The following is a 21,959-nucleotide window of genomic DNA, read 5'->3' on the forward strand; positions in this document are numbered from 1 at the left end:
CTTTTCCCATGTCACAGATATCTAATGACAGGGTTATCCCTGCTTGCATCCTGAAGCCCCAGGGGTAAGTGGCAACCTGAGTCACAAGAGACGGACTGAATGTCAGAGTTGAAATGAGTGTCTCTGCCTCACCCTCTCTGATGTGACTGCAGCTGCCCATTCAGTGGTGGCAGGGCTGTCACGGCCAGAGCATGCTGGCAGAGAGGCCCGCAGGGTGCCTGAGGGGGCAGGATGCTGGTCATCTGGCTAAAAAAGGAGGGTGGAGGTGGCTGAGATGGCCCAATTATGCCTGGCTTTGGTTCCAAGCTCTGTAATCAGATTCAGGTGCTTCCAAAGGCTCCTGCCTCTTCAGAGCAAATTCAGTTAAGGGCAGGGGGAGGGCTCACTAATGGTTTCCCACATTTGGGGCCCTCTGTGGCAAGGCCTCTCCAGCTCCAGGGCAAGGAATCTGACCTTGCCTCCCAGCAGAGCCCTGCTCTATGCAACGCAAATGTGTTCACCAAACACCTCTTACGATTGAGGGTCTTAGGCTTTGTGGACTGGATGCTGAGGATGTGATAAACAAGCAAACACAGATGGACCCGCCTGGAGCTTACCACTGGCGGGAGAAACAGAAAATGTACCAGAAAATCACAATCCAGAGTGAAGAAGGCTGCGGGGGCTGCAGGAGCATGGAGAAGACCACCTACGTGAGATTCGGGGGTTCAAAGGAAGGGTTGGTCCCCTGTGTTAGTGGCTGAGACCGGGGGCTGAAAAGCAGTTCATCAGGGAACCTGGGGGTACTAGGAGCAGGGAAAACAGCCCACGGGAACATGAGGTGGGTGGGGGCAGTGCTGGGGTGGTCAGAGCACAGGCGCAAAGGCACAGCGTGTGAAGAGATAAGTTAGGAAGGTGAAACGGTGAAACTTTTGGTCTTCTATGCCATCAAGGAGAGCAACTGAATTATAACAAGGCCAGAGATCTACTGTGATCCATTTAGAAAGACCAGTCTGGCTGGGACGGGACAAACTAGGTGCAGGGAGACCCTTAGGAAGCTGTAGGGAGATTCAGGGCAAGGGGGGTGGTGTCCTAGGCTAGGGTGCTCGCCAAGGAGATGGAGAGGAGGGGAAGGGGAACTCTAGTCATGAGCCGAATCAACAAACTGTATGGTCCTTGCTTTCAAGGAGGAAACAATTTCAGTTGAGGAAACGTTTTCTCCCTTAATTCATCCCAGTTTTACACGACCGGAAGGGAACTTAGAGGTGGTTTAGTCGATCTCCTTTTGCAAGAAGTCCAGTGACTTTCTACCTGGGTTTGAACTCCAGCTGTGAGGGGAGGGAGTGGTGGGAAGGCAGCTTGGGAAGAGTCCAGGTGGGTGGCTGGCCTGGACACACACTTTCTTGAAGTTTCAGAAAGCTCTGGACAGGAGAGACTGTCTATTCTACCGTCAAGGCAGGCACCTAGTTCCAGGCACTGGGGCAGCTGTGATGGAGCGGGGTGCTGCCCTCCCCAAGCAGAGGTGGGGTATGGAGTTTGGCTGGGGGCTGAGGGTACTTTTCTGCCAACAGATCTACCCACAAGTGCTTGCTGAGTGACTGCCCCATGCCCAGCCTCGTTCCTGGAAACTGCTGTGATAACACTCCTTGGGTGAGAACCAACACTCGCTGACCTTTTACACAGGCAGAATACGCAGAAAAAGGTTGTTGAAAATTTAATGACAGTAATTCCTTTGGCTTGTAAAATTCTTTTAACATCCTCTGAGCACAGACGACATCTGTCACTCTGAGCGGTATCCTACAGCTCTAAAGCGCTCACCCACTCAGTGTCATGCCTGATCCACAGGCAAGTCTGGGGAGGGATCCTAGAGCCCAGTGACCTGGACTCAAATTCTCACTCTACCCCTTATGACTGTGTGACTGTGGTCCTTGCTTTACCTCTTTGAGCCTCCTTATCTGTAAAACAGGGATGCACACCTATTTTGAAAGGTTGCTGTAAGCATTAAATTAGAAGATACCGCCTAGCCTAGCACTCAGGAAAGGCTAATTTCCTCTGCCTTATTTCCCTCCCATTCCGATATTCCAAATAAGGATATATCCCAGGTTACAAAACTAGAATAAGTGGTGCCTGGCATATAGTGTCTTAATCAGCTCAGGCTACTATAACGTAATACCAAAGACTGGATGGCTTTTAAAAACAGACATCTATTTCTCACAGTTCCAGAGGCTTGTAAGTCTGTGATCAGGGTGCATATGTATGTGGTCAGGTCTGGTGAGGACCCTCCTCTTCGTTGTAAATGGCTGCTTTCTTGCTGTATCCTTATGTGGCAGAGGGAGGAAACTCTGATATCTCCTTCTCTTCTTAAGGTCGCTAATTCCATCGTGGGGGCTCCATTCTCACAACCTCATCTAAACTCAGTTACCTCCCAGAGACCCTACCTTGTAATACCATCACGTTGGAGGTTAGGGCTTCAACATATGAATTTAAGGGGACACAAACATTCAGTCCATAACCCAGTGGGTCTGACATCATAAACATTTATTTCATTTTTCCTCCACTTCAAGGCCCTCAACTAGGGCTATCCGCCCTTCATGTCCTGGAACAAGGCCCCTTTGAGGATGTAATGAAAGCCATGGAGTCTCATCCCTGAAAATGCACGTGTCTGTAGATAGACACCTTCTTACCCACAGGATTTTGCTTGCAATTTTTTGGAGTTCACAGATCCCTGACTCTCACCCATGGACTCTAATTTAAAAACCTGCCATGGCACCCATAGGATATACACTATCCTTTGCCACAAACTGTGGTTCAGTTATCTAATTTCTCCAGGTAGATTATAAACTGCATAGAAAGAGGGACCAGCTCTTCTTGTTAAAGCCTGTGTTTCACATAGTGACTGGAGAGTTGTAGGCATATAGTGAATGCTAACTGAGTGCTTTGGTGGATAAATGGAAGGACGGATGGATGGATGGGTGGGTGGATGGATAGAAAGGTGGTTGGTGGGTGTGTGAGCGGCTGAGTATATAGTTAAGATGGATAGATAATGGATAGAAAGGTGAAAGGTGGATGGGTTCCAATCCTGACTCTCACATTGACTAGTTGTATTAGTCTGGGGAAGACAAGCTACATATGGGGAAAATGCTTGGGAATGTTCCCTCATACTTGGGTGAAGATTTATGGTGTTCAACACACATCTCTATCTCTTTTGATCATCCTGAACAAGTCCAACAAGTAGGTGAGTCAAATATTGAGTAAATTTCTACTTTGGAGCTAAAGAAACAGGTCAGAGAAATTAAATGACTGGTCTAAGGTTACACCACCAGCATATAACACAGATCAAACTAGAGCCTCTGATGCCTAACTTGAGCCATCTGGGCACTGCTGGCATGAAAATCACTTTGCTGAGCGCCGGTAAAAAGATAAATACAATTGAGTTCTCTGTGTTTTCTGCTACAAAGGCAGAGGTGAGGCAACTCAGATCTGCAAAGGACTAGATATATAGACTTGAGAGAAACAGAACTACCAAGAATAATCAACACAGGCACAGAGCTTCATGGTTGTCAAGCATGTAAATAAACTGAACCTTATTTGACAGCTAGGAAGACCCTCTGTGGCAAGTTGTATATCTCATACTTTTGTTTCCATTTTTCATATGAAAAACCTAAGGTTCAGAGATAGTCATTGACTTACCTAAGGTCACATAGCTTGCAGGTGATAGAGCTAAAGACGTAAACACAGGTCTTTCTAATGCCAAAGTACAAAATCCATGAGGTCTGTTAATGTAATAGCCACAATCTGTCCTATGATTACCATGTACTAGCCCCTGTGTTCAATGCTTATATGCAATTTTTCATTTCACGTCTACAAAAATGCCATGAGATAGATGCTGCTGTTAAGCTCATTTTAAAATAAAGAAAACTGAAACACAAAACAGTTAAGGTCCCCCAGCTAGGATGATCAACTAAACAACACCCAAAGCCCCTACTCCTTAACACCATGTAGTACTGTCCTCCCCAACTCTGGACTTTTGTCTAGGCCACCTGGACTAAAGAAAAAATGCTTTGAGCTTTGCAAAAAAAAAAAAAAAAAAAGTGAAATCAGGTACATTTGAAAATGAAACGTTTCTAACTGTTCTATACAAAGCTCTCTCCTTTGTGGGTAAGCCAGTTGAAAAGACCTTGACTGAAAATCCTCTGGGTTCCAAGACTCCTGAGATATCCCTGGTGCCTTCACCATCAGGACTAGAGATCACAACTTTCATTGCTCTGGAAAACTGGGCAGGAGCCAGGCATAAGACAGGCCTGGGCTTTAGGACAACATGTCCCTGGCCTCAGCGGAGAAGTCTGCAGGCCAGAGCTGGGATAACAGAAGAACCAGCTACATTCACTGGGTGCTTACTTTGTGCTGGATACCCTTCCTAACCCTTAACAGAAACCATTCATCCTGTCATCTGCCCAGCGAGGTGGTCATCATTACAGCAGTCTTTCAGATGAAAAAATTGAGGCCCAGAGAGCTTAAGTGACTTGTCTAAGATCACACAGCAAGTCAGTAGAGGAAGCAGGCTTCCAGCCCAGTTAGTCTGGCTCCAGAGCCTATATACTAACCTACATGTTACACCTGGAGGAGGTCTTTGTAGCCAGTAAGCCAAACTCTCCATTTAACCTCTGAGGTGGGCCCAGAGAGGTCATGAAACTTCATCAATAACACACAGCATCACCCAGCATTTAGTGTAGTACTCAAAAGTTTTAACTCCAAAGCCATTCTACAGATCTTTCCCCCACCTCCCTCTTCTTTGGGGTAGCCTTGCCTTCAGCCTGGCCTTATAGGTTAATGGGAACCAGCTTGGGAGTCAAGTCTAACTGGGGGTTAAATCTTGGCCATACAGCTTACTAGTTGTAGGGGCTTGGACAAGACGCACGGTCTCTCAGCCTCACTTTTCATATCTATCAAATTGTCATATAATCTTATTCACCTTGAAGGGGGATTGAAGGGGTTAAATGGGGTACTGTTCGGTCATCATGTGTCATTGCTTTAATTTCTTCAGAGTGCTGTGAAAAACACCATCTATTGGGCAGTGCACATCCTGAAGAATCTGCCACATCCTAGGTCCTCAATAAATCATGGAACGAATGCATACATTTTCTTGAATAAATGAGTGTCTTACACACAGGCCAACACAGGTAAGTACTAGTTTCTCTCAGCTTGGTGACCTCTAATAAGCTAATTTTGGTTAAGGTGCCAATAGGTGATAATAGCTGAAACTGGTGTCATTCATCAAGGTAGGATGGACATTTTAATGGCAACTTTCGGCTAGTCAGATAAAAGTAGGCTTTTTAATCTTACCATGGGACCTTCCAGGCGAAAAGTTCCTTTAGCTTCAACACGGGGAGGTGGAGGGAAGAACAACAGTTGCTGGGAGGGGAGGGGAAAGGAGGGGCGGAGGGAGCAGGGACGACAGAGGTAGGAGACAAGGGTTCAAAGACCCAGACGCTCCCTGATGGCAGGTTTCGGTGTTTTCACGACTCACTGCCCAGAGCCTAGGACCATCCAGGTGCTTAACTTTTGGTGAAAAACACTGGGTGAGAGTGAAAAAGGAAAAGGGGGCGGGGCGAACAAATCGGGAAGGGGAAAGAGAGAGAGAGAGATGAAGAGCGAAAATCAGAGACGGAACTCCAACAAAGACAGAGGCGGCAGCCAAAGGCAGAGACTGGCGCCGTGGGGCAGAGGGAGGGACCATCCCGGGCTGGAGCCCAGCGCCGGGCCCCAGGAGCCTGGGCGCAGCCAGGGAACCCGGAGAGGAAGCGGGAGGCATCCTGAGCTCGGCGCCTCCGCCCGGGGCCACAGGCCGCCCCCAGTGGGACGTGGCGGCGGAAGGTCACGGCCTCGCCGCGGGGACTTTCCTGGGGTGGGGGTGGAAGACCTGAGAACGATGGCCTTTAACTTCCCAGGTCAGACCACCCTGTGCGGCCTCTGACGCAGGGAACCTACCCGGTGCTAGCCCGCCCTGGGGACGTGTCTGCTGGTCTGACCTTTTAAGTCCCTCCCTGTCTTCAAGGCTCTAACAAAGTCCTTCCTTTCCCCCAGCTCAGGGGTTCTCACACTTGGGTGCATCAGAATCGCCTGGAGGCTGTGTTGATTGATTTTAACTGAACGATTTAAGTCGATGATTTGATTATTATTAACCCCATTGTTGCCTGCTCCACTGCCCCCAGCCCCGTGTCTGATTCAGCGGTTTAGGGTGAGGCCTGAAACTATGCATTTCTGGTAAATTCCCAGGTAATGCCTATGCATGAAGGGTGGGGCAAATCGTGAGAACCACTGCCCTGTATGGAATAACTGCCTTCCTTGTGTTCCTCCTCAATCTGCTAAGTACCTTATTCAGCCTCCCACTGAGCCTGGACCCCTTGACCAGCAGGGGAACCAGGTAGGAGGAGGGCACCCGGGAATCCCAGCTCCCAGCTGAAGAGGCTGTCCTGCAGCGTCAGCTGCTTCCTCCATTCTCTTGGGAAATCTATGTGTGGGATACAGAACAGGGCAGAACCCTGATTAGTAAAAGCTGGGTGGAGAGCAAGGTTAATAGAGTTCCACTGCAGGAAAGGGAGGAAAAAAGTCCTTTTCTTCAGGAGAGGAGAGAGTGCATGGAGGGTGCCTATCCATCCACCAGCTGTGCCCTAAGCAGTGCCACTACACTCATTTGCTCCAAAAAAAAAGTTTATTAAACATCTGCTCCATGCCAGGCAGTCTGGATGTTGGGGATGACAAAGGAAATACAACTGAGGTCAATGGCTTTAGGGAAAATGCTTTCTAGTAGGGAGATTAACAGTAAATATAGTGAAGAGTAAAGTATTGAGTATGTTAGAAGGTAATACATGTTACGGGAGAAAAAAAAAACACCGAGTAATGTAAGGGAGTGCCCATGGGTGCAATTTTAAACATGATGGTCAGGGTAGACCTTGTTGGGAAGGTGACATTTGAACCACGAGTTAAGGTAGTTAGTCATGTGATAGATGAGAGGAGCATTTTCAGATAAAAGGAACAGCCAGTGCAAAGGTCCTGAGGCAGGAGTATGCTTGGTGTGTTTGAGGCCCAACAAAGTTCAGTGTAACTGGGCTGGATGTTGGGTGCGGGAAGAGCTGAGTAGGAGATGAGAGCAGAGAGGTAAGGGGAAGGCAGGGAGATGTTACAGGGCTGGGTGGGCCATTCATAGGGACTTGACTTTTATCCTAGATGTTCCTCCACTTTACTTTTTTGTTCTGACTGTTCTTGCCTCTTCCATATACAATACCAGTCTTAAGAATAGCAGTAATTTGACTCACAGTTGGAGCTGGTTCTGAGAAAGAGGCACTTCCAGAAAGTCAGTCAGCTCCAGTGTTTCAGATTTGGGGCTTACAAAGGTTGTAATTACTCTTCCTAACCTGCAGGATAGAAGGCTAGCAGTTCACATTTGTCTCGGCATCCTCCTTTCTCTTCTCCGTCATTCTCCACGCCTCCTCCAGGCACTAGTTTCCTTGAAGCACTTGCTCCCTGAGGCTCCCCAGCCTTCTACAGCGGCACTATCCAACCAAAATATAATGTGAGCTATGCATGTAATTTGAAATTTTCTAGTGGCCACATTAAAAAAAAGTAAAAAGAAAGAGAAAATTCATGTAAATAATATATTTGATTTAATCCAATGGATCAAAATAGCATCATGTCAACATGTAATCAATACAAAATTGAGATATTTTACATTATCTTTTTCTAGACTAAATCTTTGAAACACGGGATATATTTTACACTTATAGCACATCTCAGTTCAGACTAGCTTCATTTCAAGTACTTTAGAGTTTCAGGTGACTAGTGGCTACCTGGACAGCACCATCTTAGACTACTCCTGGTTTTCTCTGCCTTTCCCCTTCTCAACATAACTAACTCCTCCTGTTTCCAGAATCAGCTGACACTTCCTTCAGGAAGCCTTCATTGATTTCTTCACTTCCCTCATTGGCCTGGGAGACCTAAATTAATTAAACTCTATTAATATACGTAGAATGATTCCTGGCACAAAGTAAGTTCCGTTGAAGTGTTAGCTATCATTATGACACCATTTACTACGATTGGAATAAACTAACTGTTGAATAAGTCATATTTCATATTTTCCTCTCTGTGCTATACTGAAAGCTCCAGGAGAAGAAAGGACCATGGCTGGCGTCTTCATTGCTTTACCCTCAGGACCTTGTGTCTGGCACAAGTAGATGAATATTCAATATAAATTTATTGAATAAATGAAGAAATGAATAAGAAAGTATGTTTGGTGATATGATTGAGTATTTTAATTCTAACATTACAGAAGATAATCATAATCCTGGAGGACAATGATATCACGTTCCATTTTTATAGAAGTTCAGACATTAGATACTAAAGAGAGATAAAATCTGGTCTCAAAATGGGGAAAAAAAAAAAACAAAACAAAAAGCAGGGTGGTGTGGTGAAACGGCCCAGAACATTGAATTCAAACAGACTGGGGTCTGAAGTCCCACTACCTTGCTTAGTACTCATATGACCTTGGAGAGGTGAGTTAGCTGCCCCATGCCTCAGTTTTCCCATCTGTAAAATGGGGATCTGAGCAACACTTTACATTAGATACCTACATGCACAGTTAATTTATAAGCAGCAAGAGCACATGTCCTAATCTCAGCCCAGCTACCCTCAGACATGTTACTTAACCCCTCTGTGCAGCAATACCTACTGTTTATGTGTGTGTGTTCTGTTAGTATTTAATGAACTATGATACTATACATATAAAGGTTAGCATCTTTAGTAGCTTTGATACATGGCAGACGCCCATGTTAGTGCCTTTAGTTTTTCTTTCATTTCCATCCAGCAGCATGTGATCTTTCTTTTCTCCCCCTCCTTTTCTTCCTCAAAGGAGAAAATTTCAAGCAGTTTATTTACTATTTTGGGGATTAAATTGCGCCATCCTGCCTGGTAGCTAGTAACAAGTTCAAGTTAAGAAAAGGCCCTTTGGCAAAACTGTAAAACTTGCCGCTTGAGTCTCCCTACCCTTTCGTCTCCTTCTTCAGCTTCCCTACATCCAGAAAGTCCTTCTCTTGTACCATGTTGGTTCCTGGCATTTTCTTCTCTCTGTGGCTCCCAGAGACAAAAGTAATTCTGACCCACACTCTGAATTTTGCTGCGTGTTAGAGAGGAATTCCATGTACCTAGAAATGGGTGCCACTCATTCCTCGGCATTCTCAAAGCTCTCTCTAGCTCTGTTCCAGTGCTTTTTCCATTATTTCCTCAACGTCGTTAATGAATTTTCCCCTGGCAGACCTCTGAATGGTATGGGCAGATACAGCCACATCTCTCTGGACCCCTGCCCTTAGCCATTACCCAAACACATAGTAGGTGTTGGGGAAACATGTGCTAAATGCAAATGTATGTAGATGATGTCTGTGTGACTATTTCTGATAATTTCCCCTCCAGAATGCCCGAAGACTGACAGATGTATGCAGTGAGAGCTGTAATGGGAGGAGGTTGGCTGCTTCTTTAGAAATGAAACTGAACACTCCTGTGAATCTCAGCCCCACTCTGCTTCCCTTTGGTGTCCCCTGGGATGAAGGAGAGAGGCGGTGGGGAGCCCAGGAGGGCTCACAAGGTGCCCTCTTCAGCACTGAGTCAGCAACACCCGGCCCTGTGGACATAGGAAGCTCCCGCTTTCAGGGGCTGAGTCACATGAATAACTGGAATAGTTGTTTTGATCATAATGAATTCTCAGAACCTTTCTGAGCCAACCAGCAGGCACTTGCTCTCTCCCTACCCTAAGAGCTTTCCAGCTTTGTGACTTAGCAGAAAGGAGGAGCCAGGCCTGCGGTTCAGGGGGAGAGGGGCAGCAAGGGAGTTGGGTACAGGCATCCCCGCCATTTCCATCATTTGGCACGGCATTGTTTCTGGACTTTTTTGTGTCTCCAAAAAGATGTAGAAAGTAATTGGCTTTGCCAGCATGAATCCTGCACAAGCTACACAGGTGTTGTGTCAACTGAGCAAGGTGTGCACCAGAGGCCCTGGCACCTCCCGGTGAGCAGTTATGGTGTCACTGGATACTAAATGCCTCAGAAGCCCAGACAGGTTATCCTCTGCTAAAATGCCATTAGAGGTCTGTGTACCTTGGATGAAATGAGATATCTAATCTGCAGCCATAGGAGAAACTGTATGGGAGAGGAGGAGGCCGGCACCCCAGGTATTATGGGTCTGGTGCACAGGTCCACAGGGTAGGCCTTCTCAGCTGCAAGTCCTGAGCCCAGTAACTCCCAGAAATGCCTGTTTTTAACACCACACGAGCCCTCAGGGAATGCCTTGTCCAAAATATTGGCCAAGTTCGAAGCTATGTCTTAGTGTTCCCTTCCTGAGACTACCCAAAGAGGATCTCAGGCTTCCAAGATTTTTTTCTACCTTCCTTGATACCATAGCTACTGTGAAAGTCCTATTTAGGCCAGGGAACACACCCAAATGCCACATCACTCATGCTTACCATTTGTGCTAGGACAGTGGTTCTCAAACTTAAGCACACATCAGAAGCACCTAGAAGACTCAATAACACAGATTTCTGGCCCCACCCTTGGAGTTTCTGGTTCAGGAGGTCTTGGCTGGACCTGGGAATATGCATTCCTAACAAGCTCCCAGGAGATGCTGAGTCTGCCAGTTCAGGGATCACACTTTGAGAACCACTGCTCTAAGGCAAATTTCTTAACTGTATTTTCAAGTCAAAATCCATTTGAGGATCCTTGATAACCCATTTGGTAAGCCTTGCCACCACTTCCCCCAAAAAACAGTACACAGATGCTGAAAACAATGTAAAACTTTGATTACAATTTCAGGGTTCGTTAGACTTGCAAAAATTCATCCATAAACGTCTAGGTTAAAAGAATTTGATTCAGGACCCAAACTGGAATTTACAAGTAAAATTCAGATGAATGAAGTACAGGAAAGAAGATTTTTTTTAATCACCAAGAGCAGAGGAGTTTCATAGCAAATTGGTTGAGTATTTGTGTTCAAAAACTAAACTACCTGGTTTCAAATCCTGGCTCTGACATTTGCTAGCTGTGCTTCAGTTGCCTCACCTGTAGATGTAGTTTATAACTGAACCTATTTCACTGAGTTTTGTAAGGATTGAATGGGTTCATGCATGCAAAGTGTATAGAATAGAGCCTGGCACTGTAGTGTACGTGCAGTAATTGTTCCCGATTACTCCAGCTCAGTTGAGTCCTGTTGATTCAACTTCCTGACATATTCCAAGCCCTCTCTTCCCCATCCCAACATCCATATTCCTAATTTAGGTTCTAACCATGTCTTGTCTACCATTTTGCAATATCTTCCAACTGTTCTCTTTACCCCTATTTCTCCCCCTTCCAAGCAAACTTCTAGAGGATGTTCTTCAAGACTCAGCAGGAGGAGTCTCTTCTCTGCCTCTTGCCCTGAACCCCAGGTAGAACTGATCTCTTCCTACTTTGCAACCATATAACATGCTTCCTCTAACACTTTAGTGCACTTAGACATCCATGAGTCTGTGGAAGACACTGCTAGTTATTTTCCCAATATCAACTCACATCTTCTATAGTACAAGCCCATTTTCCAGACTTCCCTGTGTAGATAGCATTCTGAATGCAAATTAAGTTCCACCAATAGATGCCCATGAATGAGATTCGAAAAGTAAAAATGAAACAAAGGAAATCCTGCTGTTTTGGATGTTTTCTGTTGGCAAGCACAATTGTGGAGACCTGGAGTTTTTTTGCATCATATGCTAGTAACTCATTAACAGTTTTATGATATTCAAGAGTCAGTTTTAACAGCAGCAATAATAGCTTCCCAATGCTGCCTTTCTGATTCCCTACATTAAAAATCTGTGGTTTGTTATAGATTCTAAAATCTAGAACTCATTATTCAATTAGGGTCCTCCTGATTTCCCTCTTCCTGATTGGGCAGAGGTAGTGGATCTCTCTGGAAGTCATCCTGGAGTCTACAATCCACTTCTCCAGTCCTTGCAATGATCCCAGGAGTCTCGAATCCCCATATTGAAATCCTTTCTGCGTGAAATACCTAGAACAGCTTCCATTTCCTGAATTGAACACTGGATGGGAAAGTCTATCTCCCTTACCCTATTGAGAGCTGTTAGTAGGCTAAGATCTTGTCTCACTCATCTTTGTATCCTTTATTTCCAAAATTGTCAGGAGAGGCTTCTGGAAAATGAACCCCTTAAAGAAGTGGTTGGAGCCACTAACCTGAGTTAAACAGGGGCTTGAATGCCAGTGGGCTGAGGGTAGGTCATTTATTTGTGTTCACCAATGATCTTTGAGGGCAAAGCTGCTATCAGACGAACCAATGAACAACACACTTCCACCACCCAAATAACCAAAAGTAGGGCTTGAATGAACAACTGGAACAGCAGTGCCAGCTTTAAAACAGGAAGATGCAGACCTTGCTCCTCCCTGTAGGGCAGCACTTTCCTCCACAAAGGCCCCTGGCCCCTCAGGGGACCAGTGGAGAGGCCAAGAGAGAAGGAAAAGGAAGAGACTGAGGGTAGTTCCAACAGCCTGACTTGTGAATATGCATCAGGAAAACTGAAGATTAGAGGAAAGAACAAGTACTGGTGGGCATACCCTCAGGGTCTGAGGTGCAACATGGCTGGAGACCAGAGGGGCTGGCTGTGTGGGATACAGGTAGGTGGAATGAGGGACATAGTGCAAAAATCTAAAATGCACACAGTGGGAAATCCATGAGCTTTGGAAATCAGACCAACTCATGATTAAATCCCAGATCCATTGCTAATCTCCGTGTGACCTGAGACAGATTCTTCCAACTCCATAAGCCTCTGTCTCCTCACTCAGAAACTGAAGATTACAATCCTTATGCCAAAGGATGAGCCGCTCAGCACTGGGAGAGCCTGGTACATAGTCAGCTCTCCCCAAGACCTTTTCAGATCCTCAATCTCCGGATGTTCCTCAGACCCTACCTGGTATTCTTTCTAGTGTTAACCACCTTGCTCTATAAGATAAATGATCCAGTGTTTTGTTTTGTTTTCAAATTATGGTGCCTGAAGGTAAGACACTGAGGTTTGTGTGAAGGGCGATTGCTCAATCCATTCATTTTGTTTAAAGATTTAAGGCAGGAAGTAAGATTCCCGGAAGTTTTTTAAGTGCAGAGAGGATGGGAGGTAGAAGGGGGCTGTTCCAGGAAGATTGCTCCTGCCAGCTGGGGAGCGAGTGCAGAACTTGGCCTTGCCGTCCCTGTGTAATCATGTTGTCCATGCTCATCAGCGGGGCTATTAGCATTTGAGACTAAGCCAGTCTTTCTGTGGCATCCTGGAGCACTCTGGGTTTAATGCAATGTCTCCTTCAATGTACCCTTGTAATCTACTGCAGGTTTATTGTTATGAATTTCTCCAGCAAAAAGACCAGAATGTTTCCACTTAGTGAGAGAGATGGCTATCACAGATATTTCACCTGCCTTTTCACTAAGATATGTTGAATTTCCTTAGGGTAGAGAATAGCAGAAATTCTTCAGGAAAGGTCTAAGCCCTAAAGCACTGGGAGGGCTGTCTATCCTTTTAATGACTCTGTGATGTTTCATGGGGCCCTGGGCACCTTCTGCGAAGCCAGTTGTTGGGCTCATCCAGGACAGGTAGGACTAAGGGGAATGAGCCTCCTAGGAATTGACGTAGCCCCTAGTAGTGATGACACTCAAACAGAATCTCAGTAACATCAACCACAGGGGAACTTGGAGAGGTGGCCCTGATACCTCTTTGAGAGTAGAAATCAGAATTAGGAAAAAAGCCACCATTACTGGGTGCCCGTTGTGTTCATAGCATTGAGGCAGGGGATTTTCTAGCTCTGCAGACTGGGAATGAAACAGTTAAGCCATCAAATTCTAAGCTTTGGCAGCCAGGGGGAATATTTGATGTTACAGCACAGGAAGCCTATCCTAGAGTGAATAATTCCTGCACAGCAGGGGAGCCTTTTTGCAGGTTGAACCCTGTCTGGAAGCTGCTCTTTTCTTGTCAGAGAGCCAGGGGCAATAGCTATCATCCTGTGCTCCTGCTCCTCCCCCCACTAAGAGCGGTGCAGGCAGCTCAGCATCCAGGGACACTCAGAGCTCTGGGCAGAGATCCCCTGTGCTTTGTGTCCAATGGGAGAAAACAAACCTTATTAGCTGCTGATGACCACCTGTATTTTTAAGCCCCCGCAGACAGACTGGGAATTCTTTAGCATTGCTTTAAAAAATCACCCATGTGTAAGCGTCCATTGTTTTGTCTACCTGAGCAGGATATAGACAAGGAGGAACTCAGAAAGGGATGAGAGGAGTGTAAAAACAGGATGACAAAGAAAAGCCTCTAGATCAGAGGGTTCCCAGATTCCTGGTGAGAGAACAACAGGACACCTTGGGGTATGATAGTATTGGGGTGTGTTAGGTATGTGTGCATGAGAAACCTCTTCTGCAAACTGTGTATACCATACATACAGAGGGGAAGAAAAGATTAAACAATGAAGTAATAAGCAAGATGTCTTTCCAGATATTACTGTACATGGATATCTGTCATTATGGGTATTCTAATAATTCTTACAATTAAAACTCTCAGAAGTAGCCTTCTTTTTAGCACTGGGCCTTAACAAGTATCATTCTCATTGTTTTATGCCACTTGTTTAAAAAGAATGTTTCATCCATTCCTCATAAAAACACTGAGAAGCAGGTTCACTAGATCATTTTTACAGACAAATGAACTAAGGTGCAGGGTAAGGCCCAAAGCAACATAATTAATCAAGCTATAGAGCTAAAATGCAAGTCCAAATGTACCTGATTATTTCCAAACCCGTGCCCTGTTAAACCGTGCTCATCACTTTGATCTGTGTTCTAATCTGTGGAATGTCCTCTTAGAGAAAAAGGAAGCCAACTCCAGGGGGGAAAAACTAGGGCAAGTAATTTTTTAAAAAATCAAACATTCCAATAAAAATAAAAGGGACTGAAATATTTGTCAAAATAAGCCTTCTGACAAAGAGATGTAGATGGCAAATAAACACATGGAAAGCTGCTTAACATCACTAGTCATTTGGAAAACAGATAAACCCACAATAAAATACCTCTACTTGACAACTAGAATGACTAAAATTAAAAAGACTGATCATACCATGTGCTGGTGAGGACACAGAGCAACTGGAACTCTCAAATGTTGCTGGTGAGAATGTAAAATAGTACAAGCACTTTGGAAAACTGTTAGACAGTGTCTTAGAAAGTTAAATATAAACCTCCCATACCACCCAGCCATTACACTTGTAGCTATTTATTTAAATAAAAGCATATGTCCACACAAAGTCTTGTACGTGAATATTCATAGTAGTTATATTTGTGCTAATGTACATGCTGTTACACACAGCAGCATCCATACAATGAAAATAATAATTAGAAATAAAAAAGAACAAATTATTGATATACTCTACATCATGGGTCTCAAAATAAGTATGCTGAGTGAATGAAGGAAGACAGAAAAAGAACACATACTATATTATTCTAATTACCATTTTAGAAAATGCAAACTGATCTATAGTGACAGGAAGCAGTTTAGTGGTTACCTAGGGATAGGGGAGAAGGTAGAAAAGATATATAACAAAGAGACATGAGGACAGTTTGGGGAGGGAGTGAGGGATATGTTCCTTATTTGATCTGTAGTGATTTTTCATGGATGTAAACATACGTCAAAAGTCATCAATTTGTACTCGTTATTGTATATCAATTGTACTTCAAAAAAATCCAAAGAGATAGGCTGACAAGAAGACACAGCAGTAAGAAATAGGAGAAAATAAAAGCAAAATCTAGCAAAGGAAGTAATCCTACAAATATGTGCAATATAATAGTGAAGAACTCAAGCCATAGATTCACTTCTCAGCTTAACTTTAGACAAGGCACTTAACTACTTCTGTAAAATGCAGATGCTAATAGTACCTACCTCATAAGATAGTTGGGACAATTAAAAGAGTCATGCACATAAAGCCCAAGACCAGTGTCTGGAACTTAATAATGACTCAATAAGCATTAGATATTCCTATTGCAGAAATCATCTTATTTCATCTGAAGTCAACCCTTTTCCAATAGGAAAAAAAGTTAAAGTCCCATCCAGCTCATAAAGGCCAGTGATTTCCAAGCTCAAGTTTTCTGTTGAATGTTGATTCCTCCACTCGAACATGGCTCGCTGTGGTTCCTTGAGATTCCACAAGCTAAGTACTAAATAATGTACTTAACTGCCTGATACACTCATTATCCAAGCATCAAATAAAGGATAACAAGACTCCCTTAGTGGGGGTGGGGGGAGAAGCAACAAGATACTGAGTCCCTAGGGTAGAGCATCATCTGGATTCTGTTGCATCTCTCACTCTCATAGATATGTTCCATGACCAATTATTCTAGCTGCCCTGGGTTCTACCCACCAGGAGGGCATCCTCTGGCCAGTGTCAGTCAGTACCAGAGCTGAGAGGAGGATGGAGGAGGGTTCCACTGTAAGGAGCTGTACTATCTTGGCAGCTCATTTCTGTTTGAGTCATGAATGTGGACTAAGGTTTGCTTTTAGGGTTGAATGAGCACAGGTCTCTCTTTATTAGGCTTAGTATTTCTTACAGCACAACTCTTGTAAGTCCTTTCTTAGCCAAGCCTATTGATTGCATTGGGTTAGAGGAGGGAAAGATTCATGGGAGACTCAGTTTGCTGGTACCCAACACCAGAATTCTTTCCAAAATTTTGTTTTTGAGTTTGGACTTCAGTTTTGTAGCATCAGTTTCTTAATATCAATCTTGGGGACTCTGCACATGTCCCTAAATCTTAGCTTATTGGCCTCTGCCTCCAAGTTTGAAGAAAAATAGGCTGGAACAGAGGGGAAAGGCTCCTGTTTTCTGCCATGTAGCTCCTGTCTCAATGTCACTACCCATTCAAGGGTGCATTTCCAACTTTCCCAGGGATTCACAGGAGAGTTGCTCAGAGGCAACCTGGGGTCATCAGACTTCCCAGACTCTACTGGATCTTCTCAGATAGCCAGTGTCCTAATGATGCACCAACTTTAAGACCATATCCTTAAGGCACTTGTTTATCTGATTTCAACAGATTCAAATTCCTAACTATAGGTAGAAAGAAACTAATTCTTTTAACAGGGCTTTAAACCTGCCCAACTAGTCTCTATTTGTTATCAGATGGGCCAAAATCAATAACTTACTTGAAGTAGCCACAGGTAGCACTATTTTGATATTTTTCTACCAAGTTCATAAAGTTCCTATTTTATGGGCAACGCTCTGAGTTCTAGCCGAGAACTGATCATCTTTTGACCAACTGATTTCCTACCACCTAACAAGGACGGCTAGTATCTCAGCCCTATGTGGCAGAGTCCTCACAACTCCCTAGTCTATCCTGACTCAGCCACTTTTATATTAGGGGATCTGTCAGTTGGAACATTTCACTCCCAGTACCTATTTCTGAATTAGTCATAACTCTTTTGGTTAGAAGTGACAAAAACCCATCTCAAATAAGCTTCAGCAAAGTTGAGATGTGGGAGCTTACAGGAAGGATGTGAGTGATCCCATACAACTGACAGAGGAAAGCATAAGACTTCTGAGGGCACTGACTTAGCCGGCTTTGGTCACTGGTCTAGGCCCAATGCCTGGAATGGAGCCTGTACAATGTTAAATTAATGAGAACAAACTGCAGCAAGGGCAGGGCTGCCACTTGACCTTGAGAATAACTAAAGCCAGCACTTAATGCCTTGGGAAGAGAGAGGAGATGGGACTTTATAATAGACAGCTTTGGGTTGTCTCCCCAGTCCAACTATTGTCAGAACTTCTCTGCTCGATCATATACGTGGTGTACAGGGATCATCCCTGGGAAGTCAGATTCTTGCTCTGTGATCCTTCCTCCTGGTCAGAGTTGATTGTCGCAGCGTTGGCCACAAGACAGAAGTGTGGCCAATCACATTTGCTCTTCAAGAAATTCTAACTGGGCCCAAGATTCAGTCTCTTTTCTGACAGGTGAATTGGTTACACATAAATCTAGATACTGATGGAGGCTGTTATTCAAAGTGAGAGAGAGAGAGAGAGAGAAGGTCTCAGGGAGAAGAAAATGAGGAAGAAGGAGGTGGAAGAGGAAGAGGGGGAGGAGGAGTAGGAAGGGAAAGGATGGGAAGGGAAGAGCAGATAGTATTAGAAACAGAATATCAAATGCTTCTGAGGTCCTGGTCCCATTCCACTGCCAGGTTGAGCTGAATCCCTAGACTTGGGTCCCAAGAGATGCCTCTTATTTCTATAACAATTTCTTCTCATTCATATAAGGTAGTTCAGGCTCTTTTCTGACACTTTCAACCAACAGATACTTCCCACCAATAAAAATATGCACACTGAGAATTCCAGAAGTGTACAGATTTGCCTATTAATGAGAGAACAGACAGTTTATATGCTGTGATCTTTACTACTCCCTCACACCTGAAAAGAAATGATTTTTGGCTGCAGATAACAGAATAAAGCTAATAAAAGCTTAAGAAACAAAGGCATTTTGTTATGGAATTTAACTAGGAGCTGGGACGCAGGCAACTGCCAGGTTTGTTGCAAGCCGACAGTGTCACCAAGCACCCAGCCATCTCCAACTCACTGGAGCTCTATGTTTGTGCTTTTGGTCATACACGGCTACCACAGAGCTGGGCATCTTGACCAAGATTCAGTGGCAAACTCAAAGGGACTATGCTTGCCCCCACTGTGTGACAGGTCTGATGTCACGCTCCTGCCACCCTCCCCCCAGCCTCCTCCAGAGCCCATTCTATAGGCAGCTGTGATATTAGGAGAAGTGTCCATGATGGAGGTGAAAGCCTGGCACTGTAATCTGAGCGCTTGTCTTTTCTACTCACTATTTTACCTTGGAAGAGTCACCAAAACTTGTATCTCAATTTCCTCATTTTTTTTTAAGAAAGGAAAATAGTTGTCCTTGGTGGTTGTGAAAAGTAAATGCAATAGCATATATAAATGTGCCTAGTTTAGCACCTTGTGATTTACAAGTTTCTCAAAGAATGAGACTTTCCTTCCTTCTTCCTTCCTGCCTCCTAGTCCCCTGGGGGAGAAAGTACAAAAGCTTTCTCAGAAAAAGCATGGGCTTGGGAATCAGATTTTATTTCAAGTCCTGGCTCTGCCATTTATTAGCTATCAGACTTTGACAAGTAACTTCATCTTGCTCACTGGCAAATATTTATCGGGCATCTACTATGTGCCAAGCACTGTTCTGCCTGCTGAGGATACAGGAATGAACAAAAAAAGACATACTCTCTGCTCTTTAAAGCTTATATTTGAGTTTGCTTATTTATTAAGACTAATAATGCATAGCACTCTATTATTGCTGTAAGGATTAAACAAAACAATTCATGCAGATATATGTATATATGTGCATGACTGGGACATTGTGCTGTACACCAGAAATTGACACGTTGTAACTGACTATGCTTCAATAAAAAAAATTATGCAGAATATCTGTGAATAGTAGGTGCTCAATGCATGCTAATTTTCTTCCCTCTTTCCATTTCTTAATCATTATTGGATGCTGGAAAAAGCACAGGATTGGATGTTAGAACCCTGGCCTACCAATCTTAGCGTTGCTGTTGACTAGCTGTGTGATCTCAGGCAAAGACCTTAACCTTTCTGGGTCTCAATTTCCTCCTCAATAAAATAAATATGTTGTATGAAATACATTGTAAGACTCTCTTTGTTCGGATGAGATTCTGTATTTCTCAAAAGCAATCATTCATCTTGATATATTGTGGCAGAGTGGGTATATTAGACTGTGTGATGATTTAAAAACAAATTTATAACCAACATGCATCAAGGATTTACTAGGCCCAAGCACTGTGCTACAGCCCTATGCTTTCTGCTTTAATTCCATGATGATGCTATAAGGCAGGTATTGTAATCCTCATTTTATATGAGGAAATGGGAGCCTCAAAGAAGTAAATTTGGCCAAAGTCTCAGGTAATCAGAGGCAAAAGTGGTATTGATACTCACACCAGGTCTGACCCTAAAAGCCATTAGCTTTGTGCCCTCACTGCTACTATGTGGCTGCTCAGAACTTGTCATAAGACCAACTGAACAGAGTTAGTGACTCCATAAATGAATCAGTATGTCATGTCAGGAAGGAGTGCCTCCTGCATGGTTCATCCAAGGGAAGACACAGACATGAGTCTGGGCCCCTTCTGCATCCCAGGACTTATTCTTGCCACCCTGCCCCGCCAAAAGCGGCCTCTCCCAGCCTTTATTTCTGTGGATGAGTCCATGTGATGGATGGGAAGCCAAACATTATTGTTCAGAAAAGATGTTTTTCAAATTGGACATCTGCTGCTTATTTGGCTGGGAGTTTGGCAAGTGTTTCAGTTCGTTGTGGTGGTCAGACCTAGAGGAAATAATTAGGTAGTCATGGCAACCAGCATCCCAGGAATACCATGGTGATGCCAAGGAGGGAGCACTGAGTGGAGAGTCCAGATGCCCACTCTGCCAAGAATACTCTGGCCTCAGGTTCCTCAGCAGGGCCTCTGCTCCTTTAGTTCTAAAAGTGTTTCAAGTGGAGAATAAAATATTTAATTATCTACTGAAAGAGATAATTTGGCTCCTGAGAGCCAAAGAGTGCCTGGAGAGGTGGTACAAAATTCCTATGTGGCTGAGAAAGACTAAGGAGGGATGCAAAAATGCATGAGTGAAACATCCACTATGTCCTAGGAACTGTGCTGTGTGTGCTGTACCATTGCCTCAGTTCATTCTCATGATATCCTTCTCTGGATAGAGGAAGAAACAGGCTCGCAGAGGTGACATGACTTGTCTAAGATCACATAGCTGGATAGTAAGATCTAGCTGATTCTAAACTTTTGTTATAACACTTCTACCCATCAGAACCTTTCCTAAAAACCACTTTCTGCTGGAGGTGGAGTAGGGGCCCAGTGGAAGGTAAGTTGGCATCCGTCCTGAAGGCCATGTCATTGATTGATGTTCTCTCCCTTACACTGTCCAACTTGGTGGGATTTTATCCTCTGGTGTAGACTTAAATCATTCTAGCATAGCCTGAACATCTTGTCCTCACCCCAGTCATTTTAAATCCATATCCATGTTCTCTCTGCAGTATTTCTGTTGTGCCCCTCGGCAGCATATTGCAGTTGAGTCTGAGCCCAACTCTCTCTCTTTTTTTGCCTTATTGAAAAAACTGACAGGATAGGCATGATGTGCTCCAATTCCTGGATCATATATCTTCTCTGTGACTCAGAAGTTGGATTGCTTGCTACCGTACAGATCTTTGACAATTTCCGTTTCCCATGGGTAGGTTCAGAAAAACCCCAGTCTTCAGTGATTCTTCTTTCCCTTTCTATCTTTTAGAGTCCCATGAGATTATTGTATGCCCTTCAGTTGCTGAGGGCAGGTTATGTGATACTCCATGCCCAGCAGGCTCTAGGAAGAGAAAATGCTGATATTCACCAAAATGGGATCAGATGACCTGCCTTTGATCCTGTTTCTACCCCTTTCTGCCACTAACTAGTCTGTTACCTTGAGGAAGTCACTGGACATTTTTCCATGTGTGAAATAAGAGGTCAAACAAACTATGACTAAAGGTGTCCCTCAATGCTAAGATTTGCTAATTCAAGTCGTCCTTCTAGTAAACAAAATTTCACTTCCCATTTGAAAGCTAAGATTGTTCAAGCTTTTGATTTTTCTTCCCCACCTTTTCCCTGAGGTCTGAGGAGGTAATCTATGAGTCTTTAGAGAGCTGTCTTTCTCTGTCCTGATGGGTAGAAGGACAGATCAAGAGCAAACAGAGATGGGAATGGTGCCAGTGAAGAAAGTAAACAAGTTAAATGATACCTTTAAGGAATTGAAGGCAAGTGTTGCCTGGGTCAAGCTGCCCTCATTTCACTGTGCTTTGGCCTCAGCAGATGATAGTGTAATCAGGAAGGGCACAGACTTTGG

The 21,959-nt window shown here is 44.3% G+C and overlaps 1 protein-coding gene across 6 annotated transcripts in view; it reads left to right on the top strand.

Moving 5' to 3' along the window:
- Positions 1 to 329: 329 nt before the first annotated feature.
- LOC106729829 overlaps positions 330 to 21,959 on the top strand; it is a 49,175-nt gene continuing 27,545 nt past the window's right edge. Inside the window, exons 1-5 of one of the 6 annotated variants that reach the window (XR_004325065.1) lie at positions 330 to 689; positions 1,548 to 1,678; positions 5,021 to 5,850; positions 7,904 to 8,020; positions 8,134 to 8,241. Coding sequence is in view for 1 of the 6 variants with exons in the window: in XM_032494415.1 (XP_032350306.1) it covers positions 5,621 to 5,850 (230 nt within the window). In the remaining 5 variants the exon portion in view is untranslated. Of the gene's footprint in view, positions 690 to 1,547; positions 1,679 to 5,020; positions 5,851 to 7,903; positions 8,242 to 21,959 lie in introns of those variants that run through there. The other 5 variants (XR_004325063.1, XR_004325064.1, XR_004325062.1 and 2 more) reach the window with 5 other exon arrangements.

Source organism: Camelus ferus, chromosome 13 (assembly GCF_009834535.1).
Source record: "Camelus ferus isolate YT-003-E chromosome 13, BCGSAC_Cfer_1.0, whole genome shotgun sequence".
In the NCBI taxonomy this organism is placed as follows: domain Eukaryota; kingdom Metazoa; phylum Chordata; class Mammalia; order Artiodactyla; family Camelidae; genus Camelus; species Camelus ferus.